We start from the raw sequence: 25,244 nt of genomic DNA on the forward strand, positions 1-25,244 counted from the left end.
GAAGATTTAACTCCAGTGGTTTATATGTTTATTCTGATTTTAGCTGAATATTTGTTCCTACTTATAACAACATCTCATCATGAAAGCTAAAATGATTCATATTTATTTCCAGGTTTAAGTTAAATCCCAGGTTTTTGATGTCATTTCTCACTGCATCTGAAAAAGCTCTGAACATGAATAATTTATTTGGTATTTTGCATAGCATAGGCATATTTAATAAGCGACAAACAAATGTGCATCAGAAAGGCTTTCAAGTGTCATGAACAGAGAAACACACACCAGTTCAAACGAGCAACGCCCTGAAAGTTTGATTGACAGAGTGACGTGTGACATCATGCAGTGTATCACATGACTCTGGAGTCACGTGACCTCTTCGCTCAGCTGTAGAGCCTCTGGGGTCTAACTGTAGGGGCGGGACTTATGAGCAGCGCTATCACTAACACGCTTCGACTTGCATGGCTCCGCCCCCTCTAGAAGCTCCTCCTCCAGCTCACGCTTAAGCCCCGCCTCCATCGGGTCGTCTGCCATATCTGCGAGGAGATCAAATCTAGTCAGTATTTCTGAGACTTTGATGGCCTTGAGGTGTTAGTGTTTACCTCGTGTGAGTTCTGCTGTTTTCTGCTGCTCCGCGCGCACCTGACCCATCAGACCCAGGTTCCTCTGACTCGCCTCTGTGTGGCACACCATTGGACGAGGATAGTCCTTACCTGCACACACACGGGTCAGAACATGACTCCAGCGGTCCAGACAGTCGATGGGTTAGTGAGTGTGTAGCGTCTCTGTACCGATGATGCAGCCGGCGCTGAGCTGGACGTCTTCAGGTGCTTTCCACGGCTCGTAAATATACTGAGAGGGGAAGTTCTTCAGCACGGGCAGGTACTTCCTGCACGCAGAACATCATGAATATTAAACAGCGGTGGGTGTGGAACATCATGAATATTAAACAGCGGTGGGTGTGGAACATCATGAATATTAAACAGCGGTGGGCGTGGCAGAGCGAACGCAGAACATCATGAATATTAAACAGAGGTGAGCATGGAACATCATGAATATTAAACAGCGGTGGGTGTGGAACATCATGAATATTAAACAGCGGTGGGTGTGGAACATCATGAATATTAAACAGCGGTGGGCGTGGCAGAGCGAACGCAGAACATCATGAATATTAAACAGCGGTGGGCGTGGCAGAGTGAACGCAGAACATCATGAATATTAAACAGCGGTGGGGATGGCAGAGCGAACGCAGAACATCATGAATATTAAACAGAGGTGGGTGTGGAACATCATGAATATTAAACAGAGGTGGGTGTGGTAGAGCGAACGCAGAACATCATGAATATTAAACAGCAGTAGGAGTGGAACATCATGAATATTAAACAGCGGTGGGCGTGGCAGAGTGAACGCAGAACATCATGAATATTAAACAGCGGTGGGCATGGCAGAGCGAACGCAGAACATCATGAATATTAAACAGAGGTGGGTGTGGAACATCATGAATATTAAACAGAGGTGGGTGTGGTAGAGCGAACACAAAACATCATGAATATTAAACAGCGGTAGGAGTGGAACATCATGAATATTAAACAGAGGTGGGTGTGGAACATCATGAATATTAAACAGAGGTGGGCGTGGCAGAGTGAACGCAGAACATCATGAATATTAAACAGAGGTGGGCGTGGTAGAGCGAACGCAGAACATCATGAATATTAAACAGCGGTAGGAGTGGAACATCATGAATATTAAACAGAGGTGGGTGTGGAACATCATGAATATTAAACAGAGGTGGGCGTGGCAGAGTGAACGCAGAACATCATGAATATTAAACAGAGGTGGGCGTGGCAGAGTGAACGCAGAATATCATGAATATTAAACAGCGGTGGGCGTGGCAAAGCGAACGCAGAACATCATGACTATTAAACAGCGGTGGCCGTGGCAGAGTGAACGCAGAATATAATGAATATTAAACACTGGTGGGCGTGGCAAAGCAAACTATATAAGTGGCTTGAACGGAGTGAGCGTGATCATACCTCAGATACTCTCCCTGAGGGTCGGTCCGACGACCGAAACGCACCGGGCAGAAGATCCTGGTGTATTTGTGGAAGAATGCACTGGCGGACAACCACATCCAGTTCCCGGCGTTCAAGCTGTAGTCCGCGTCCAACAGGAACTCCTCGAACACCTGAGAACGGACACGCCTGAGATACCTGTACAGGTGACTCCAACACACCCAAAGACCCACAGTACCTTCATGCCCTCCTCCCAGCTGATCCACAGGTCTCCGCGGGTCAGGAAGCAGGCCACGGCGTGCCGGGCCAGGTGATGGATCCAGCCCTCCTGCCTCAGCTGGGTCATGATGGCGTCGACCCAGGGGAAGCCCGTCCGGCCCTGAGGAGGGAGACGGACAGTAGAGGACGTTACTGCCAAACCCAGAGCAAAGACGCCAAACGCATGGCTCTCTTACGGTTCTCCACTTCTCCAGAGACTCCGGCTCGTGGTACCAGTCGATCTGCAGACAGATCGGGTTCCCTTCCATCTTGGTGAAGTTCGGCGTGGCGGAGGCAACGGTGTAGAAGAACTCCCGCCACAGAAGCTGCCCCTGAAGGGACGCGGGCGGCAGAGAGTGGTTCTTGGACTGCGGAGGGAGGCGTCAGTGAGAACTGGAGGAACTCCAGGAGGAAGACAGAATGAGGGACGAGGCCTGACCTGTGCGCAGACGCTGTGGAGGCTGTGGTTGAAGGTCCGCGCAGACAGACAGCCCAGGCTCAGATACGGGCTGAGGGCGGTGGTGCTGGGCAGCAGAGAGATCGACACCGTCCGCGGTTTGGAGGAACTCGCCACCCATCCCTGCAGACACAGCAGTTACACTCGATTTCACAGTTTGAATCATTTTAGTACTTCAATTTAAAGGATTAGTTCACTTCTAAATCAACTTTTGCTGATAGTTTCCTCACCCCCATGTCATCCAAGATGTCCATGTCTTTCTTTCTGCAGTCGAAAAGAAATGAAGGTTTTGGATGAAAACAGTGCAGGGTTTTTCTCCATATAATGGACTTCAATGGGCTCCAAATGGTTCAAGGTTCAACCTTCATTTCTTTTCGACTGCAGAAACAAAGACATGGACATCTTGGATGACATGGGGGAGAGTAAATGATCAGCAAAAGTTTATTTAAAAGTGAACTAATCCTTTAAACTGATTTAATTTCATTTAGTTGGCAACATTTCTATTAATATTTTACTTTATTTCAGGTTTATTTCAGTTACCACAAATGATTTTTATCAGTTTCAGTATTAGTTAAGAATTAAAACACAGATGCACAAGCTTTCTCAAAGAGCAGAAGGATCAGGTGACTCAGGGCGCTTTCACACACACCTTGTTTGGTCCGGATTTCCGAATCAAAATTACAAGTGTGAACCCTTCCCTGACCCCGGTCCAGACCAAACAGACGAGATTTGGTCCTGAGAAAAGAGGTCGTCTCAGTCCGGATCAAACTGAACAAAGCTTCGGTTCGTTTCTAGTGTGAAAGCATTTTCTGTACGGTTCAGACTCTCAGAGCATTTACAGGAAGTTCCTGTTTATGTTTAAATATTATAATGTTATTTTAAAATTTCATCTAGGCTACATTGATTATGAAAAGTGAAAAGATACGCAATATGTCAGAAGACAGAAGGTCAGAAATGATTTTGAAAGAAATTTTGTATGATTTTGCGTAGAAAGCCTTTCTTTAAGGTGAATTTTGTTTTGTATAAATCATGGACGTCGGAAGCAAAAAAAATGTGGGTGGGTCCTCAGAATTTTTTTACTGGAGTAGATGCCAATTACATGAAGTACAAATATATCGCATTGCTTGCTAAACGTATAGTTCGGAAAGACAAAATTACGGAAATCGCCATATCATTGTAGTGTAGAGGTAAGAACCACGGCATCTAGTGGTTCAAGTCCGGCTTTCGCCGAGCTCAGTCTTCTCCCTTTTCCCATCACATATCAGATCAGATCGGAAAGGCATTTATTTTCAATAAAAATGAAGAAAATATTAGAAAAGTGGAAATAAAGCGTCTAACGTGTTTAATAATAAGTGTTTATCGATTCGGGGTAGGTAAACAGACGTGCTGAATATTAAAGACGATAAAAGTGAGTGGGTCCAATATCATTGATGGTAAAAAAAGTGGGTGGGTCTTGTCCCACATACATACAATGGTTCCGACGCCCATGGTATAAATTGTATCTTAATTTTAATCAACGTTAAATCAGATAATTGCCTGGATTTAATAAATAAGAAGCAAATAGTCTACAGCAGACCATACTCGCGGGAGCGATCACATGCTTTACACATGAACAATAAACCCAAACTCAGCAGATACTCGTCTCACAAACATGAGAAATATGTGAATATAAAGCTTGAAATGTCCACTTTTAAACTTAACGAAAAGAAAATAGTCCAGCAATGCGCACTGATGATCAATAGAGAATGGGAACGTGACGTCAGCAAGGCAATGCATTCGTGGTCTTTAGGACTCTGCACTACATTAGAGAATGAGTAGTAGTGGAGGTAGACTTTAAAACTTGTATTATACAGTTAAAAACACATTTGAATGGTCACCGCTTGCTGTGTTATGAACTGCCATAGCCGCTCTTTTACAACCTGCGTGGAAAACATATCTCAAATCACGCGCAATATTTCAGTTTACCAGCTTGGAAATAACAAGAGTAAGTGAAAGTAATGCTACCTTCACGTGCTATCGGAAATTTGACAATTCCCACTTCTGAAGTCGTGATTACGAGCTCATCCATTCATATTTCGAAAGTGGAGCGTTCATGTGCAATTTTTACCAAGGAAACTCCTATTCACGATAATTCCGAGAGCACGTGAAGGCAGCATAACACTCGGAAATAAACAACTAGGCCAAAATGTGTCTTTATAATTTGTATTTATTATTTATAACAGATATATTACAGATGAATATTTTCTGAACCGCTTGAATGTGCTCACACCATAAATAATGCATGAAACGCGTCTGGAAATGCTTCATTGTTCAGCTTCTCTCAGTAGAACGAAATCTTGTACTTGTTCCATTTAAGTCCAGTAAAACTTTTTAGTACTGTAGGCTAAAGCGCTTTCAAATACAAATCATTTCAAAGCTGCATTACGAGCCATAATCTGTTATCCTTTAATGCACGTTAAGGAATTAGGGCGATATGATATAGGCTATGTTGATTGAATAAATGATCCACTGGCTGAGATCAAGCTATAAGTATATTTACTATTTTATATATCAGATACAGACTTTTTAGTTAGGCTATTAAAAAATAAACTGCAAAAGACAAACCAATGTGTGGTGCGATAGAAGGCGGCCGTCTGATTTCTCATTGTATGAAACGTGATGAATATGTGCAATGTCCTGGCCGCACGACTGAGCGCTCATGAACTTAAGAGATTCAAATATTAGTCCATTTATTATAAGTGAGTGCAAGCAAGAGTTCTTAAAAAGTATTAAAGTAAATACAGTCGTTTTTTCCTCAGGTGATTCGCATTTGTTATCATTGTATGCTCCTGAGCATGTCCTAAAACATGGCGGCGACTACCCATAATGCAATGCGCAATGACGTAGTTTCCCAGACTCTATAGTGGCGGCGATATGAGTCCGTTCATTCACTCTAGTCAAAGACGCTGACGTCACACACACATCCGTTTACAAACCAATCACAGTCCAGATGCCGCCCACATGATGATGACGAGTGGACTCAAGTGTGTCATGTGCAGTTCTTTAGTGCGCTCACATAACTGCAGTGTGAAACCAAACCAAAACTAACCGAATGTATGAAATGTATCAAAACATGAACTTCGGATCGGACCTTGGTGCGGACTCTCAGGTGTGAAAACGCCCTCAGTGAACGAATCAGAAGCTCCGAATCCTCCCGGGTCCCACCTGACTCTGGAAGTGTGTGTGGAGTCTCTGGAGCGCGTGTGTCTCTCCGCCGGGCCACAGGACGTCTGACTGAACCTCCAGCCCCAGATCAGCCAGAGACGGGACGCCGTACGCCTGCTGGTCATCCGGAGGGGTCGGACATCTCCTGCACACACACACACACACACACACACACACACACACACACACACACACACACACACACACAAACAGTAACACGGGATCAGTCACAGATTCTCAATCTGTGTTTCCTTCACACAGACGCACACACACACACACACACTTGGCAGGAGCATGAAGGAGCATCTGCTGGACGAGAGCAGCGTCAGACACACACACACACACACACACACTTACAGGAAGTCCTCAGCGCTAACGTCCCGGCACGGATTCTCTGGCTCGCCCAAAATGGACAAAACGTGCAGGAACTTCTTGTAGGTGAGCGGAGGAGATCCGCCGGCGGCCTGTATGATCCTGGAGAGAAGGAGAAATGTGCATTAAAGGGTTAGTTCACTTTTAAATGAACTTTTGCTGATAGTTTCCTCACCCCCATGTCATCAGAGATGTCCATGTCTTTCTTTCTGCAGTCGAAAAGAAATGAAGGTTTTGGATGAAAACAGTCCAGGGTTTTTCTCCATATAATGGACTTCAATGGGCTCCAAACGGGTCAAGGTCCAAATGACAGTTTCAGTGCAGCTTTAAACGACACCAGATGATGAATAAGGGTCTGATCTAGACAAACCATCAGCTTCTGAGAGAAACCGAGCAGTATTTATGATATTATTTTACCTCTTATCAGACGTACGTGATCATCTCTGAGCTCAGCCATAACTTCCGCTAAACTGTCATTTGAACCTTGAACCGTTTGGAGCCCATTGAAGTCCATTATATGGAGAAAAATCCTGGACTGTTTACATCCAAAACCTTAATTTCTTTTCGACTTTAGAAAGAAAGACATGGACATCTTGGATGACATGGGGGTGAGGAAATTATCTGCAAAAGTTCATTTAAAAGTGAACTAATCCTTTAATGTGCGCTCGCGGGTTCGGTCACATGCCACCCGTCGTGCCGCCACACCTCTTGAGGTCGTACAGTGTGTGTGACACACACGTGTGCGTCTGGAGCCCGCGCTCCTCCGCCAGCGCTTGTATTTCCTGCTCCACGCGGGCGTGATGCGGCTCCACCTCCGTGTCGTAGCTGATCTGGGTGATGCCCCAGCGGGTCACGAGGTCACGCAGGACCGCCCCCGTGGACCCGCGCAGGACGTGGAGCCGCGAGCCCAGCGCCCGCAGACGGCCGTCCAGATCCTCCAGGCTCTGCAGGATGAAGCGCCAGCGCAGCGCGCCCACACACACCGCCTCCAGCAGCGCCAGGTCCAGCACGAACACGGGGAAGAGCGCGGCCGACGAGGACAGCGCCCCCAGCAGGACGGGGTTATCGTGCAGACGCAGGCCTTTGCGGAACAGATGGATGGTGCGGTGGCTCATGACGGCCATCTGAAACACAAGCATTCAAACAAGCTCTTTACCAGCATCATGAGCTCACAAACAGGGTATTACTATGGTAAATGACAAAAAAACATGGCATTTCCATCATGATAAGGTAAAAAACATGGTATTACTCTGGTAAATGACAAAAAACATGGCATTTCCATCATGATTAGGTCAAAAACAGGGTATTACTCTGGTAAATGACAAAAAACATGGCATTTCCATCATGATTAGGTCAAAAACAGGGTATTACTCTGGTAAATGACAAAAAACATGGCATTTCCATCATGATAAGGTAAAAAACATGGTATTACTATGGTAAATGACAAAAAACAATGGTGTTTCCATCATGATAAGGTAAAAAACAGGGTATTACTATGGTAAATGACAAAAAACATGGCATTTCCATCATGATAAGGTAAAAAACATGGTATTACTATGGTAAATGACAAAAAACATGGCGTTTCCATCATGATTAGGTAAAAAACAGGGTATTACTATGGTAAATGACAAAAAACAATGGTGTTTCCATCATGATAAGGTAAAAAACAGGGTATTACTATGGTAAATTACAAAAAACATGGCATTTCCATCATGATAAGGTAAAAAACATGGTATTACTATGGTAAATGACAAAAAACAATGGTGTTTCCATCATGATAAGGTAAAAAACAGGGTATTACTATGGTAAATGACAAAAAACAATGGTGTTTCCATCATGATAAGGTAAAAAACAGGGTATTACTATGGTAAATTACAAAAAACATGGCATTTCCATCATGATAAGGTAAAAAACATGGTATTACTATGGTAAATGACAAAAAACAATGGTGTTTCCATCATGATTAGGTAAAAAACAGGGTATTACTCTGGTAAATGACAAAAAACATGGCATTTCCATCATGATTAGGTCAAAAACAGGGTATTACTCTGGTAAATGACAAAAAACATGGCATTTCCATCATGATAAGGTAAAAAACATGGTATTACTATGGTAAATGACAAAAAACAATGGTGTTTCCATCATGATAAGGTAAAAAACAGGGTATTACTATGGTAAATGACAAAAAACATGGCATTTCCATCATGATAAGGTAAAAAACATGGTATTACTATGGTAAATGACAAAAAACATGGCGTTTCCATCATGATTAGGTAAAAAACAGGGTATTACTATGGTAAATGACAAAAAACAATGGTGTTTCCATCATGATAAGGTAAAAAACAGGGTATTACTATGGTAAATTACAAAAAACATGGCATTTCCATCATGATAAGGTAAAAAACATGGTATTACTATGGTAAATTACAAAAAACAATGGTGTTTCCATCATGATAAGGTAAAAAACAGGGTATTACTATGGTAAATGACAAAAAACATGGCGTTTCCATCATGATTAGGTAAAAAACATGGTATTACTATGGTAAATGACAAAAAACAATGGTGTTTCCATCATGATAAGGTAAAAAACAGGGTATTACTATGGTAAATGACAAAAAACATGGCATTTCCATCATGATATGGTAAAAAACAGGGTATTACTATGGTAAATGACAAAAAACATGGCATTTCCATCATGATATGGTAAAAAACAGGGTATTACTATGGTAAATGACAAAAAACATGGCATTTCCATCATGATTAGGTCAAAAACAAGGTATTACTCTGCTAAATGACAAAAAACGATACTCGGTTACTTAACGTAACCTCGGTTCTCTCTAGAAGAGGGAACGAGTATTGCGTAAGTTCCTTACGCTACGGGAAAGTATTCTTTCTTCGAGATTTCTGAAAAACCCAAAATTATCCTTAATTTTGTAACATTGTCAACGCAGTGCGGCAGCCTGGCAGACCATAGCAGGCTATTCCAGCGTGCTATTGGCTGCTCTGCTGGCAACTGCAGCAGCCTATCGGTGAGCCCGCGTGACGTGGCGACCAATGAGGGCGCTTCGCGCCCACCTGGCTTCATTTGCCTACAGGTGGGGCGTGGCCACGTGTATATAAGCAGGGCTCACGGGCTGCATATTCGGTTTTCTTAGTTCTGAAGCGTAAAAGCCAGCGGGGCGCACGGCAAGGAACGCAATACTCGTTCCCTCTTCTAGAGAGAACCGAGGTTACGTTAAGTAACCGAGTATCGTTCTCTTACGAGAGGTTCTCTCGTATTGCGTAAGTTCCTTACGCTACGGGAACATATTGTCAACGCCGTGCGCGCCTCGCATACAGCATATGTATCCCAGGGAACCGGGGACCATAACACTGCTCGGGCAGGGTGGCCGGTAAAGAAAAAACGGGCCACCACATATACAGACACTTCATTCGAACTGACGGGTGGTTTACGACGGGTGGTTACAACACCCTGTCCCATGAATGAGGGAACGGCACCTGCCGGTCTCCTTCAAATTCACCACACCTTGTCTCATGAATGAGGGAGCGGCAACGCCGGTCGCCTTCAAATTCACAATATCTTGTTATATGAGTGAGGTAACGGCACCGCCGGTCACCTTCAAACTCACAACAGCTCGTCTCGTAAATGAGGGAACGGCACCGCCGGTCTCCTTCAAATTCACACGAGCCTAGTACCGAACTTACTACCAGTATGTGAGCTATGTCTGCGCAGAATCACTGGGCAGAACCAACGGCCCTATTGAACTGATAACACTTTCGCCTGTAAGGCAGGAACTTCCAGATTGTAAAATCTCACGAACGTAGACGGGGAGGCCCAGCCTGCCGCCATACAGATATCGTGGATGGAAATCCCTCTGGCCCAAGCCCACGAAGAGGCCATGCCTCTGGTGGAGTGTGCTCTGACACCTAGCGGGCACTGCAGGTGTTTGGAAGCGTATGCAGTTGCAATCGCGTCCACTATCCACCTGGACAGGGTCTGTTTCGAGGAGGCGAGACCTTTAGTGCGCCCACCAAACGAAACAAATAGCTGCTCAGAACGCCTGAAGGCGGCGGAGCGTGTGACATAAACCCTCAATGCCCTGACAGGGCAGAGGAAATTGCCACCGTCCCCCTCATCGGATGCTGGCAGAGCCGAGAGGGAGATAATCTGCGCCCTGAAGGGAGTGCCGATCGCTTTGGGGACATAACCATGCCTCGGTCTGAGAATGACCTTAGAGTCATTAGGACCGAACTCCATACACGTCGGGCTCACTGAGAGCGCGTGTAGATCCCCCACGCGTTTCACTGAAGCCAGAGCTATCAGAAACGTGGTTTTCAGCGAAAGGAACCTTGGTTCCACAGTCTCGAGCGGTTCAAAGGGATGAGCCTTCAGGGCCTCTAGGACCAAGGCCAGATCCCATATAGGAACCGACGGGGGCCGCGGGGGATTCATCCGTCTGGCTCCTCTGAGGAAACGGACGATGAGCTCGTTCCTTCCTAGCGTGCTACCTAGCGTCGTCTGAGCGAACGCTGCTATAGCCGCCACATACACTTTGAGCGTGGAAGGGGACCTGCCCAATTCCAAAAGCTCTTGGAGGAAGGAGAGCACCCGCTGGACCCCACATTGCTGTGGGTCCAATCCCTTGGAAACACACCACTCAGTGAACACCGACCACTTAGAACTATATAACCGCCTCGTCGAGGGGGCTCTAGAGTGTGAAATCGTGTTCATAACCCCTTCGGGCAGGTCAACGGGTATCCGTTGGTCACCCATACATGCAGAGACCATCGCTCTGGATGGGGATGCCAAACTGAGCCTCCTGCTTGAGAGAGAAGGTCTGCTCTCAGCGGAACTGGCCAGGGGGGTGAGTGCGACAGCTTCACCAGCTCTGGGTACCAAATCTGGTTCTCCCAGCGCGGTGCTATAAGGAGCACCGGACGGCGCGTTTCCCTGATTTTCGCTATGACCTGGGGCAATAGGGAGATCGGCGGGAAAGCATACAGCGGGAGGCTGGGCCAAGTTTGGGACAGCGCATCCTCGCTTTTGGACAGAAACGTCGGGCAGCGGGCGTTCTCTTTTGTTGCAAAGAGGTCGAGCTCCGCTCTGCCGAACAGGCGCCATACCAGCTGGACTGTCTGGGGGTGCAGGGACCATTCTCCTGGGAGAATGAGGCCCCTGGACAGCTTGTCCGGGCCCACATTGAGGTGGCCCGGCACGTGCGCAGCTCTCAACGAGCGCAGCGAGCTGTGTGCCCACACGAGCAGGCGTTCTGTCAGATTGCCCAGACCTCTGGACCTGACACCGCCCTGCCGGTTCACGTAGGACACCACTGTGGTGTTGTCCGACCGGACTAACACATGGTGTCCTCGTATAAGCGGGAGAAACTGCTTGAGCGCGTTCTCTACCGCTATCATCTCCAAACAGTTTATGTGTAGGAGTTTTTCCTCGCTCGACCAAAGGCCCGAGGCTGATCTGCCCTCGAAAACGGCGCCCCAACCCGTGGTGGAGGCGTCCGTCGAGATGACCTTGCGGTGTGAGATGGCTCCCATCGTCACTCCCCTCTGGTACCAGTCGGCTACTAACCAGGGCTCTAGGGCTGACACGCAGCCCTGAGTCACTCTGATCCTGAAGCCACCGGACGCCCAGGCCCTGTGAGGCACTCGGGCGTTTAACCAGCATTGCAGCGGGCGCATGCGCATTAAGCCCAGCTGGAGCACAGCTGCAGCTGAGGCCATACGTCCCAGCATCCTCTGAAACAGCTTGAGAGGTGCGATTTTGCCTGGCCGAAAATACGCAGCCATGCGCCGAACTTGGCGCGCGCGATGGGGTGACAGGCGGGCTGACATTGCCACAGTGTCCAGATTCAAACCCAGAAATGAGGTTGATTGCGTGGGCACTAATGAGCTCTTGGTCCAATTGACCGTGAGCCCTAGGCTGTCCAGATGGCTGAGCAGCATTGCCCTGTGGGCGAGGAGCTCGGCCTCCGACTGTGCCAGGATGAGCCAATCGTCCAGATAGTTCAATACTCGCATCCCTCGATTTCTCAGAGGAGCGAGGGCCGCGTCCATGCACTTCGTAAATGTACGGGGTGCTAGTGACAGGCCGAACGGAAGGACGGTGTATTGATAAGCCTGGCCGTCGAAGGCGAATCGTAAGAATGGCCTGTGACGCGGCGTTATCTTGATTTGAAAATATGCATCTTTCAAATCTAGGGAGATTAGCCAGTCTCTCGGGCGAATATATGCGCGAGGATCTGCTTGGTCGTGAGCATCTTGAACGATCTTTTCATAAGAGCTTTGTTCAGACGCCTCAGATCCAGAATCGGTCTGAGCGACCCATCCCTTTTTGGCACGAGAAAATACCGGCTGTAAAAGCCTGACTCGCTCATAGAGTGGGGAACCGGTTCTATAGCCCCTTTGCACAGCAGCGTGGCTATTTCTGCTCGAAGTAGATGTGCTACTTCCTCGCTCACTCTCGTCTCTGTACGCGCACAGAAGCGCGGAGGGCGGCGAGCGAACTGCAGAGTGTAGCCGTGCTTCACTGTTTTCAGCACCCATTCTGATACACCTGGAATGGCTTCCCACGCTCTCGCGTGCGCCACACGGGATAGAACGGCCTCCGGGCTCAAAACGCCGCGCTTCGCGGGTTTGACGGCCCGTATAGGAGGGGCGGGCGCAGTGCGCGCGCTCTCTGTGCTGTGGGCCAGCCGATCGCTCGCGATGGCTGGCCGCCCTACACACTGCATCTCTGCCGCTTCGAGCGGGGAGTGGCTTGTGTGCGGCCCTACACTCATCGCTCCGGCCACCCTGGGCGGAAAATAAATGGTGTGTGGCGTGGCGCGTGGCGCCTGAGGCATAATGTTCGCGAAAATGTGTGAGCGCGTTTGAGCGGGCACAACTCTTACGCGTGGAACATGACCGGTTAAGAGTGGCTGTGTGACAGCGCGTGTGGTGGTTAGTCGTGGACGCAAACAAGCGGACACGTGACCTAACTCTAGCACTCGAGCGGCCGGTGGCCGCTTTATGTGAGTGGGGGACACAGGGTTTATAGTGCTTGTGTGCAGGGGTGAACACAGAAAAGTGGGCACATTTACTGCATTTGAAACACATACGGCGCGAGCCGTGCGACCAGAAATAATGCAACTTTTGTGATTTCTCTGGTTCGCCGTAAAAACGGCGGTTGTTGACAGGCGAGAAGGCATTTTTGCCGGCTCGTTGGCTGCGTGAAATCCATCTGCAGCAGCCACAGTGGTGGGGGCTGACAGGAAAAAGAGTTTTGACGGTGGTCCGGCCGCGGCGGGACTTAACCGTCGTTTCTCGCCTCTTGCTAGGAGGACTTTGGAGGCTCGGGCTTCAGCGTGATCCTAGGCCGGGGGCCCCGAGGTGGAGGCGGCTTACCACGGCTGGAAGAGCGCGATCTGGGGCGGCCGCTCGGTCTTCTCTGAGACGAAGGGGGCCGCGCTGGGCGCTGCGCGGAGCTCGTTGCTGGCTGGTCACGAGGACGGCGAGCAGCGGAGCTATTGCTAGCGCCGGGGCGTCGAGGCAGGAAAAGGTTCATGGCCTGCGTCGTTTTCTGCACTTCGGAGAAACGGTCGACGATCCCCTTGACCGCTGGTCCGAAAAGCCCAGACGGAGAGAGCGGGGCGTTTAGGAAGGCCGCGCGCTCTGTTTCTCGCATGTCCGCGAGCGTGAGCCAGAGGTGGCGCTCAGCTACCGTGAGGGAGGCCATAGAGCGTCCGAGGGCCTGTGCTGCGGTCTTGGTGGCGCGAAGGGAGAGATCCGTCGCGCTTCGCAAATCCGTGATTAACTCAGCGTCACAGCATTTCTCGTCCATGTCGCGGAGGAGATTAGCTTGGAGGATTTGCAGCACGGCCATAGAGTGCAGAGCGGACGCAGCTTGACCGGAGGCAGCGAAAGCGCGGCCGATCAGCGATGACGTCACTCTGCAGGCCTTAGACGGGAGGGCAGCCTTTGAGCGCCAACCAGAAGGCGGGCAAAGGTGCGCTGCGACCGCCTCTTCCACCGGAGGGATAGCGTTGTAGCCTTTCTCGGCCGCGCCGTCAACTTGTGAGAGCGTCGAAGAAGCCTGAGACGAGACCCTCGCGGAGAATGGCGCATTCCAGGACTTTGCGAGCTCCTCGTGAAGCTCCGGCAAAAAGGGTGCAGTCCTGGAGGTGGGCGCACGGCGGCGACTGTTTAGGAAGCATCCGTCAAGTCGGTTCGGCGCTGCCACCTTGGGCGGGGCCCATTCGAGGCCTAGCTGCTCGACAGCCCGGGTGAGAAGGCGCAAGAGTTCGGCGTCCTCACCCGCTCGAGAGCGTCCGGAGCCCCGGACTGAAGAGGATGCGGAAGACCAGTCCTCGCTGTCGGAAGCCATGATGGAGCAGCTGTCGGCGCGTTCTGCGGCCGCATCCGCCTCATCCCCGGAGGCGGCAACAGAAATGGCGGCCTGGGGTGGGGGCGGGGAAGGCGAGAGTGAAGCGGGCGGGAAAGGTTCCGGCGAGCTTCTCTCTGCGAGCTCCGGAGTCCGCTGCGAGCGGCGCTTCTTCTTGCGCGGCGTGGCAGGGACTGGAGGGATATCATCTTCGAACAGGACGAGTCGAGCCCGCAGGGTCGACATCGTCAGTTCTTCGCACTCTTGGCATCCGCCAGCGTGGAGTGCGGCGGCGGCGTGATCACGGCCCAGGCAGAGAGCGCAGATCACATGGCGGTCCCCGGAGCTGAGCTGCGCGTGACACGAGCCGCAGGTGGAACGAGACATTTGTATCAACGCTCGGCTCTTTTTGTGAAAAATGTGACGCAGTGGCGACAACACTTTGAGCGTAAAAGGATATGGGGCTGCCGGATAGCAGAGCAGGCACGGAAGGCTGAAGGTGGCGCGATGCTGCCGGCTTCCTCAGGCGCTGTCCTCTGCTTGCTTGTCTGCGCGGTCACGGCGGCGGGTTCCAGATCCAGCGATGCGAAGGGCTTCGCTGAAGAAAAGAAAATCGAATATGCAGCCCGTGAGCCCTGCTTATATACACGTGGCCACGCCCCACCTGTAGGCAAATGAAGCCAGGTGGGCGCGAAGCGCCCTCATTGGTCGCCACGTCACGCGGGCTCACCGATAGGCTGCTGCAGTTGCCAGCAGAGCAGCCAATAGCACGCTGGAATAGCCTGCTATGGTCTGCCAGGCTGCCGCACTGCGTTGACAATGTTACAAAATTAAGGATAATTTTGGGTTTTTCAGAAATCTCGAAGAAAGAATACTTTCCCGTAGCGTAAGGAACTTACGCAATACGAGAGAACCTCTCGTAAGAGAACATGGCATTTCCATCATGATTAGGTCAAAAACAGGGTATTACTCTGGTAAATTACAAAAAACATGGCGTTTCCATCATGATTAGGTAAAAAACAGGGTATTACTATGGTAAATTACAAAAAAACTATGGTGTTTCCATCATGATTAGGTAAAAAACAGGATATTACTCTGGTAAATGACAAAAAACATGGCATTTCAATTCAATTCAATTCAAATTTATTTGTATAGCGCTTTTCACAATACACATTGTTTCAAAGCAGCTTCACAGAAAGTGCATTTCATAAATGTACATTGAAAAATGTTAGAAAAGAGAATGTTAAAGAAAAAAAATGTTAGGATAAGTTAATCAATCATGTATTATTTTAGGCCATAACAACGCTGGCGTTGAGTCGTCTCTTCACAGGCGTCGAGTCGTCTCATCACAGGTGTCGGGGCATCTGAAGTCTCCATCAGAGGCTGGATACAAACTGGAGCTGACGAACTAGTTACCTCGGGACTAGTGTCCCGAGATAACAACAGAAAAGCAGATGGGAAATAATTAGCATAGCTGCTGTTCAGAATATTAATGCTGTTGGTGCGATTTAACTGTAGTATAAAACTTAATTATAATGTGAATGCTTGGCTAAAGAGATGCGTCTTTAATCTAGTTTTAAACTGGGACAGCGAGTCTGAACCTCGAACAATATCCGGAAGACTATTCCAGAGTTTAGGAGCTAAATGTGAAAATGCCCTCCCTCCTTTAGTGGACTTAGATATCCTAGGAATGACCAGAAGCCTCGAGTTTAGTGATCTTAAAGAGCGCGATGGATTGTAGGGCGATAAAAGATCAGTTAAATACACTGGAGCTAACCCATTTAGGGCTTTATAGGTCAGTAGCAATACTTTGTAATTGATACGGAACTTAATAGGTAACCAGTGTAGGGATGATAAAATTGGTGTTATATGATCATATTTTCTTGACCTAGTAAGCACTCTAGCAGCTGCGTTTTGGACTAACTGCAGTTTGTTTATCGATGATGCAGGACAACCAGCTAATAAAGCATTACAGTAATCTAGTCTCGAGGTCATGAATGCATGAACTAACTTTTCTGCATCAGAAATAGATAGCATGTTACGTAGCTTGGCAATGTTTCTAAGGTGGAAAAATGCCGTTTTTGTAACATATGAAATATGACTTTCGAAAGATAAGTTGCGGTCTAATATAACACCCAGGTCTTTTACTGTAGTGGATAAAGCGACAGGACATCCTTCCAAGTTAAAGTTGTATTGTGAGAGGTTTTGTGGGCAATTTTTTGGACCAATAAGTAACACCTCCGTTTTATCTGAATTTAATAGCAGAAAATTACACGTCATCCAGTGTTTAATATCATCAACACACGCTGTCAGTTTAGATAATTTAGCGTTTTCATCTGGTCGTGATGAAATATATAATTGAGTGTCATCAGCATAACAGTGGAAATTAATTCCATGTTTTCTTATAATATTACCAAGTGGCAGCATATATATTGAGAATAGCAGAGGGCCTAGCACGGATCCTTGCGGCACCCCATAGTCTACTGATGTTATCTTTGATTTTTCCCCATTTAGACAGACAAAATGGTAGCGGTCTGATAAATACGATCTAAACCAGTTTAATGCCTGTCCCTGAACACCAGTGTAATTTTGAAGTCGATCTAATAGTATTTTATGATCTATAGTATCGAACGCAGCACTAAGATCAAGTAGAACTAGTATTGAGATACAGCCTTGGTCAGAAGCTAGAAGTAAATCATTTGTGATTTTAACGAGTGCAGTTTCTGTGCTATGATGCTGCCTGAATCCTGATTGAAATTTTTCATAGATATCATTTTCTTGCAAGAAAGAGCACAATTGAGCGGACACAACTTTTTCTAGTATTTTAGACATGAATGGAAGATTTGATATTGGTCTGTAATTTGCTAGGTTATTATGATCTAATTGTGGCTTCTTAATGAGAGGCTTTATGACTGCCAACTTGAATATTCTTGGAACATGACCTAAAGATAAAGACGAGTTAATAATATTGAGAAGAGGCTCTTCCACTACAGGTAACAACTCTTTCAGTAGTTTAGTGGGTATTGGATCTAATAAACATGTTGTTGGTTTAGATGCAATGATAAGTTTATTTAGCTCTTCCTGTCCTATGGTTGTAAAGCGGTGTAGTAGTTCTTGAGGGGTTCTTGATTTCCATCATGATTAGGTCAAAAACAGGGTATTACTATGGTAAATGACAAAAAACATGGCGTTTCCATCATGATTAGGTAAAAACAGGGTATTACTCTGGTAAATGACAAAAAACATGGCATTTCCATCATGATAAGGTAAAAAACATGGTATTACTATGGTAAATGACAAAAAACAATGGTGTTTCCATCATGATAAGGTAAAAAACAGGGTATTACTATGGTAAATGACAAAAAACATGGCATTTCCATCATGATAAGGTAAAAAACATGGTATTACTATGGTAAATGACAAAAAACATGGCGTTTCCATCATGATTAGGTAAAAAACAGGGTATTACTATGGTAAATTACAAAAAACATGGCATTTCCATCATGATAAGGTAAAAAACATGGTATTACTATGGTAAATGACAAAAAACAATGGTGTTTCCATCATGATAAGGTAAAAAACAGGGTATTACTATGGTAAATGACAAAAAACATGGCGTTTCCATCATGATTAGGTAAAAAACATGGTATTACTATGGTAAATGACAAAAAACAATGGTGTTTCCATCATGATAAGGTAAAAAACAGGGTATTACTATGGTAAATGACAAAAAACATGGCATTTCCATCATGATATGGTAAAAAACAGGGTATTACTATGGTAAATGACAAAAAACATGGCATTTCCATCATGATAAGGTCCGAAACATGGTGTTACTATGGTAAATGACAAAAACATGGCATTTCCATCATGATAAGGTAAAAAACAGGGTATTACTATGGTAAATGACAAAAAACATGGCATTTCCATCATGATAAGGTAAAAAACAAGGTATTACTCTGCTAAATGACAAAAAACATGGCATTTCCATCATGATTAGGTCAAAAACAGGGTATTACTATGGTAAATGACAAAAAACATGGCGTTTCCATCATGATTAGGTAAAAAACAGGGTATTACTATGGTAAATTACAAAAAACATGGCATTTCCATCATGATAAGGTAAAAAAACATGGTATTACTATGGTAAATGACAAAAAACAATGGTGTTTCCATCATGATAAGGTAAAAAACGTGGTATTACTATGGTAAATGACAAAAAACAATGGTGTTTCCATCATGATAAGGTAAAAAACAGGGTATTACTATGGTAAATTACAAAAACAATGGCGTTTCCATCATGAAAAGTTCCGAAACATGGTGTTACTATGGTAAATGACAAAAACATGGCATTTCCATCATGATTAGGTAAAAAACAGGGTATTACTATGGTAAATGACAAAAACATGGCGTTTCCATCATGATAAGGTAAAAAACATGGTATTACTATGGTAAATGACAAAAAACAATGGTGTTTCCATCATGATAAGGTAAAAAACAGGGTATTACTATTGTAAATGACAAAAACAATGGCGTTTCCATCATGAAAAGTTCCGAAACATGGTGTTACTATGGTAAATGACAAAAACATGGCATTTCCATCATGATTAGGTAAAAAACAGGGTATTACTATGGTAAATGACAAAAACATAGCATTTCCCTCCTCCATGAACTGCCACCTTAACGTGGTGGAGGGGTTTGAGTACCCGAATGACCCTAGGAGCTACGTTGTCCGGGGCTATATGCCCCTGGTAGGGTCTCCCAAGGCAAACAGGTCCTAGGTGACGGGTCAGACTAAGAGCAGTTCACAAACCCCTTATGATGCCAAAAAAAAGGAGGACCGTGACGTCGCCCGGTATGGCGCAGCCGGGGCCCCACCCTGGAGCCAGGCCTGGGGTTGGGGCTCGTATGCGAGCGCCTGGTGGCCGGGCCTTCCCCCACGGGGTCCGGCCGGGCTCAGCCCAAAGGAGCGACGTGGGGACACCTTCCCGTGGGCCCACCACTCACGGGAGGGACCGTAAGGGGCCGGTGCAAAGCGAATCGGGCAGCAGTCGAAGGCGGGGGCCTAGACGACCTGATCCCTGGACACGGAAACTGGCTCTTGGGACATGGAATGTCACCTCGCTGGCGGGGAAAGAGCCTGAGCTTGTGCGTGAGGTTGAGAGGTTCCGACTAGAGATAGTCGGAATCACCTCCACGCACGGCTTGGGCTCTGGAACCACACTTCTCGAGAGGGGATGGACTCTTCACCACTCTGGAGTTGCCCATGGTGAGAGGCGGCGGGCTGGTGTGGGTTTGCTTATAGCCCCCCAGCTCTGCCGCCATGTGTTGGAGTTCACCCCGGTGAACGAGAGGGTCGTTTCCCTGCGGCTTCGGCTCGGGGATAGGTCTCTCACTGTTGTGTGTGCCTACGGGCCAAACAGCAGTGCAGAGTACCCGACCTTCTTGGTGTCCCTGGGAGGGGTGCTGGAGAGTGCTCCGACTGGGGACTCCGTCGTTCTACTGGGGGACTTCAACGCCCACGTGGGCAATGACAGTGAAACCTGGAGGGGCGTGATTGGGAGGAACGGCCCCCCTGATCTGAACCCGAGTGGTGTTCAGTTAGTGGACTTCTGTGCTAGTTACAGTTTGTCCATAACGAACACTAGGGGTGCACCGATCCGACTTTTTCAGTCCCGATACCGATACCGATGCCTGGGCTTTGTGTATCTGTCGATACCCGATACCGATCCGATATATTGTTGAATTAATAATAAACTGTATATCTTCCACCTTATACCTTCCTTGAAGAGACTAAAGGCACCAGACTTTACTAACTAAACATAACTAAGACAAAATAACAGATGTATGTAAGGTGTTGAATTCTTATTTATTTAAAAAACAATTGTGCATTCAAATCTAAAATAGAATGTAATCTAACTTCTTTAAATAAATAAAATGTAGCAGTGGAAACAAAAAACAGTGTATTGGTCAAACATACAATAGTAATCTGACAGTTACCAAACATTTTTTACACTACAGATAATTGTTTTGGTATATAATCATATCAATATTAAAAAGTAGCATTACAAATTAACAAATAGTCTAATTTTCTACCATATGCAATTTAATAAAAATTTTCAGCTAGCTAATAACAACTTTGTTCTGGTTTCACCTCACTCCAGATTAAATGATTGTAGGCTAGGCCTATTTATTTTACTACACATTGTCAACAGAAATAAGATGAAATACTGTTGATAATTAAAAATAATTCTTACTACCCACTCTTGCTAAAATGGGTAAGCACACTTGTGTTCTCATTTCAGTTGCGTTCTGAGTAAATTAATAAACTGAGTTCATGAGTTCAGTGTTGGACAGATCAGTTGTTCTGGCCAGTCGTTAAAATGATTCGGTTCAAAGGAGTCATTAGGTCACGAATCGGACATTAGCAGACGCGTTGTGTGCGAATCCCGTCTGTTAGAACATCGCGAAAGATGTCAACACACAGAAAACACTTCATAACTGGATATAATTTGTCTCCCGCTTATTGAAAGTATGCTTTATGTCAGCTGGTCAGAGAAGAGTCAATGTTTTTTGAGCGCAATTCACACCCAGTGATAATTCAAGGACAAAATTGTCCGAATGTGTCACGTGCAACATGGTTTCGGTCTTCCGAGCTTTTGATTTGGATTAATATGTGAAATATGAGAGCGAACACTGATTATTTTGAAGACCCAGAGAGCGCGCGCGGGGGAGGAGCTCTCAGATCGGTCTCTCTGTCACTCAGTCACAAGCGCAGCATCTGTTCTACATCACTCGTAAATCACAATAACTCATCAAATTAGGCTTTGGCCGTCAAAAAAATGTCAATGCAGGAAAGACCCTGACTTTGCAGTAATACCCTCGAAACAGCGACGAACTAGTTGGCGTGGCAAGCGTGAAATATCTCCTCCACACAGCCGACTCTCTGGCTCGCTCCCTTCTAGCCTGCGACACACGTGAAGCTGACGAATGACGTAGGTTCTGCTGCGACGGAAAAAAACACCTGGATCGGCTTGTGGATCTGTTAATTTTTCCGATCCCCGATCCAGCTATTTTGTCAGTATCGCGGCCGATATCCGATCCTAATATCGGATCGGTGCACCCCTAACGAACACCATGTTCAAGCATAAGGGTGTCCATCAGTGCACATGGCACCAGGACACCCTAGGTCGTAGGTCAATGATCGACTTCGTGGTCGTTTCATCTGACCTGCGGCCGTATGTCTTGGACACTCGGGTGAAGAGAGGGGCGGAGCTGTCAACTGATCACCACCTGGTGGTGAGTTGGATCCGATGGCGGGGGAGGAAGCTGGATAGACTCGGTAGACCCAAACGTACTGTGAGGGTCTGCTGGGAACGTTTGGCCGAGTCTCCTGTCAGAGAGATCTTCAACTCCTGCCTCCGGCAGAGCTTCGACCGGATCCCGAGGGAGGCTGGAGATATTGAGTCCGAGTGGACCATGTTCTCCACCTCCATTGTCAAAGCGGCTGCTCAGAGCTGTGGACGCAAGGTCTCCGGTGCCTGTCGAGGCTGCAATCCCCGAACCCGGTGGTGGACACCGGAAGTAAGGGATGCCGTCAAGCTGAAGAAGGAGTCCTATCGGGCCTGGCTGGCTTGTGGGACTCCTGAGGCAGCTGACAGGTACCGACAGGCTAAACGGACTGCAGCCCGGGTGGTTGTGGAGGCAAAAACTCGGGCCTGGGAGGAGTTCGGTGAGGCCATGGAAAAGGACTATCGGCTGGCCTCGAAGAGATTCTGGCAAGCCGTCCGGCGCCTCAGGAGGGGGAAGCAGTGCCCTACCAACGCTGTTTACAGTGGCGATGGGCGGCTGTTGACCTCGACTGGGGATGTTGTCGGACGGTGGAAGGAATACTTCGAGGATCTCCTCAATCCCGCCGTCACGTCTTCCATTGAGGAAGCAAAGGCTGGGGGCTCAGAGGAGGACTCGTCCATCACCCAAGCTGAAGTCACCGAGGTGGTCAAGAAACTCCTCGGTGGCAAGGCACCGGGGGTGGATGAGATCCGCCCTGAGTACCTCAAGTCTCTGGATGTTGTGGGGCTGTTCTTGGCTGACACGCCTCTGCAGCATCGCGTGGCGGTCGGGGACAGTGCCTCTGGGATGGCAGACCGGGGTGGTGGTTCCTCTTTTTAAAAAGGGGGACCGGAGGGTGTGTTCCAACTATAGGGGGATCACACTTCTCAGCCTCCCCGGGAAAGTCTATGCCAGGGTACTGGAGAGGAGAATTCGGCCGATAGTTGAACCTCGGATTCAGGAGGAACAGTGTGGTTTTCGTTCTGGTCGTGGAACACTGGACCAGCTCTATACCCTCTACAGGGTGCTGGAGGGTTCATGGGAGTTTGCCCAACCAGTCCACATTTGTTTTGTGGATTTGGAGAAGGCATTCGACTGTGTCCCTCGCGGCGTCCTGTGGAGGGTGCTGGGGGAATATGGGGTCCGGGGTCCTTTGCTGAGGGCTGTCCGGTCCCTGTATGACCGAAGCAGGAGTTTGGTCCGCATTGCCGGCAGTAAGTCAGACTTGTTCCCGGTGCATGTTGGACTCCGGCAGGGCTGCCCTTTGTCGCCGGTTCTGTTCATAATTTTTATGGACAGAATTTCTAGGCGCAGCCAAGGGCCGGAGGGTGTCAGGTTTGGGGACCACACGGTTTCGTCTCTGCTCTTTGCGGATGACGTTGTCGTGTTGGCCCCTTCTAACCAGGACCTTCAGTGTGCACTGGGACGGTTTGCAGCTGAGTGTGAAGCGGCTGGGATGGGGATCAGCACCTCCAAATCCGAGGCCATGGTCCTCAGTCGGAAAAGGGTGGCTTGCCCACTTCAGGTTGGTGGAGAGTTCCTGCCCCAAGTGGAGGAGTTCAAGTATCTAGGGGTCTTGTTCACGAGTGAGGGGAGGATGGAACGGGAGATTGACAGACGGATCGGTGCAGCTTCTGCAGTAATGCGGTCGATGTACCGGTCTGTCGTGGTGAAGAAAGAGCTAAGCCATAAGGCGAAGCTCTCGATTAACCGGTCAATCTACGTTCCTACTCTCACCTATGGTCATGAGCTTTGGGTCATGACCGAAAGGACAAGATCCCGGATACAGGCGGCCGAAATGAGCTTTCTCCGTAGGGTGGCTGGGCGCTCCCTTAGAGATAGGGTGAGAAGCTCAGTCACTCGGGAGGAACTCGGAGTAGAGCCGCTGCTCCTCCACATCGAGAGGGGACAGCTGAGGTGGCTCGGGCATCTGTTCCGGATGCCTCCTGAACGCCTTCCCGGGAAGGTGTTTCGGGCATGTCCAACCGGGAGGAGGCCCCGGGGAAGACCAAGGACACGCTGGAGGGACTATGTCTCCCGGCTGGCCTTGGAACGCCTCGGTGTCCCCCCGGAAGAGCTAGAGGAAGTGTCTAGGGAGAGGGAAGTCTGGGCATCTCTGCTTAGACTGCTGCCCCCGCGACCCGGCCCCGGATAAGCGGAAGAAGATGGATGGATGGATGGATGGATAGCATTTCCATCATGATAAGGTAAAAAACATGGAATTACTATGGTAAATGACAAAAAAACATGGCATTTCCATCATGATTAGGTAAAAAACAGGGTATTACTATGGTAAATGACAAAAAAACATGGCATTTCCATCATGATTAGGTAAAAAACAGGGTATTACTATGGTAAATGACAAAAACATGGCATTTCCATCATGATAAGGTAAAAAACAGGGTATTACTATGGTAAATGACAAAAAACATGGCATTTCCATTATGAAAAGTTCCGAAACATGGTATTACTATGGTAAATGTAAAAAAACATGGCATTTCCATTATGAAAAGTTCCGAAACATGGTATTACTATGGTAAATGTAAAAAAACGTGGCATTTCCATTATGAAAAGTTCCGAAACATGGTATTACTATGGTAAATGTAAAAAAACAATGGTGTTTCCATCATGATGAGGTCCGAAACATGGCATTTCCATCATGATAAGGTAAAAAAAACAGGGTATTACTATGCTAAATGACAAAAAATATGGTATATAATATTGTCCAAAACACTGTTATTATGGCAAATATCAAAACACGACATCAGCATGGTACATGTGCAACTGCAGTGCATTAATTAAGACAATTCTCTACAACTAACGTGTATAATTAATAATATACATTTAGATTAATATCCATTAAACAGTTGACCACCACCATGTGACAGAGAGCTAAACGTACACAGCTAATATAATAAACACGTTTAGATTATTATGCATTGTATTACCATAATATGTATACATACCATAAATTAATATTTGTAATAAAAATAAAATATTCAATGTTTTACAGATTTCTTTTTTTATAATCAAAACTAGTCACCCACCTCAGACTTCAGATCAACACCTCAGGCAACATCTAAGACACTTCGACAAATTAAACTTTAGACACTATCCGTGTGTTTAAATATAATTACCGACAACTAATTAATATTTAATAGTCGATCATAACGTGTAAAGATATGCATCTGCCGAGCCAGAACACAAAACACCGCATATCTGCCCTGATCCCGCCCTCCTC

At 47.1% G+C, this 25,244-nt stretch overlaps 1 protein-coding gene across 3 annotated transcripts; it reads right to left on the minus strand.

Annotated features, from left to right (window-relative positions):
• cry4 (cryptochrome circadian regulator 4) lies at window positions 1–25,244 on the minus strand. 3 transcript variants are annotated; one of them, XM_079807466.1, is made up of 11 exons: window positions 25,051–25,244; window positions 7,003–7,421; window positions 6,283–6,399; window positions 5,926–6,070; window positions 2,704–2,844; window positions 2,462–2,632; window positions 2,245–2,385; window positions 2,028–2,179; window positions 786–883; window positions 597–707; window positions 1–530 (listed from the first exon to the last, which is right to left on the minus strand). In XM_079807466.1, exons 2-11 carry the CDS (start codon window positions 7,419–7,421, stop codon window positions 400–402), a joined length of 1,626 nt encoding a protein of 541 aa, XP_079663592.1. In that variant the 5' UTR covers window positions 25,051–25,244; the 3' UTR covers window positions 1–399. The 3 variants fall into 3 exon arrangements, with proteins under 3 accessions (XP_079663592.1, XP_079663593.1, XP_079663591.1); XM_079807467.1 differs by lacking the exon at window positions 786–883 and having other exon boundaries at window positions 164–530; window positions 2,245–2,632; XM_079807465.1 differs by having other exon boundaries at window positions 164–530; window positions 2,028–2,632.

The sequence above is a fragment of the Gobio gobio genome (assembly GCF_949357685.1).
Source record: "Gobio gobio genome assembly, chromosome: 24".
NCBI classification, from domain to species: Eukaryota; Metazoa; Chordata; class Actinopteri; order Cypriniformes; family Gobionidae; genus Gobio; species Gobio gobio.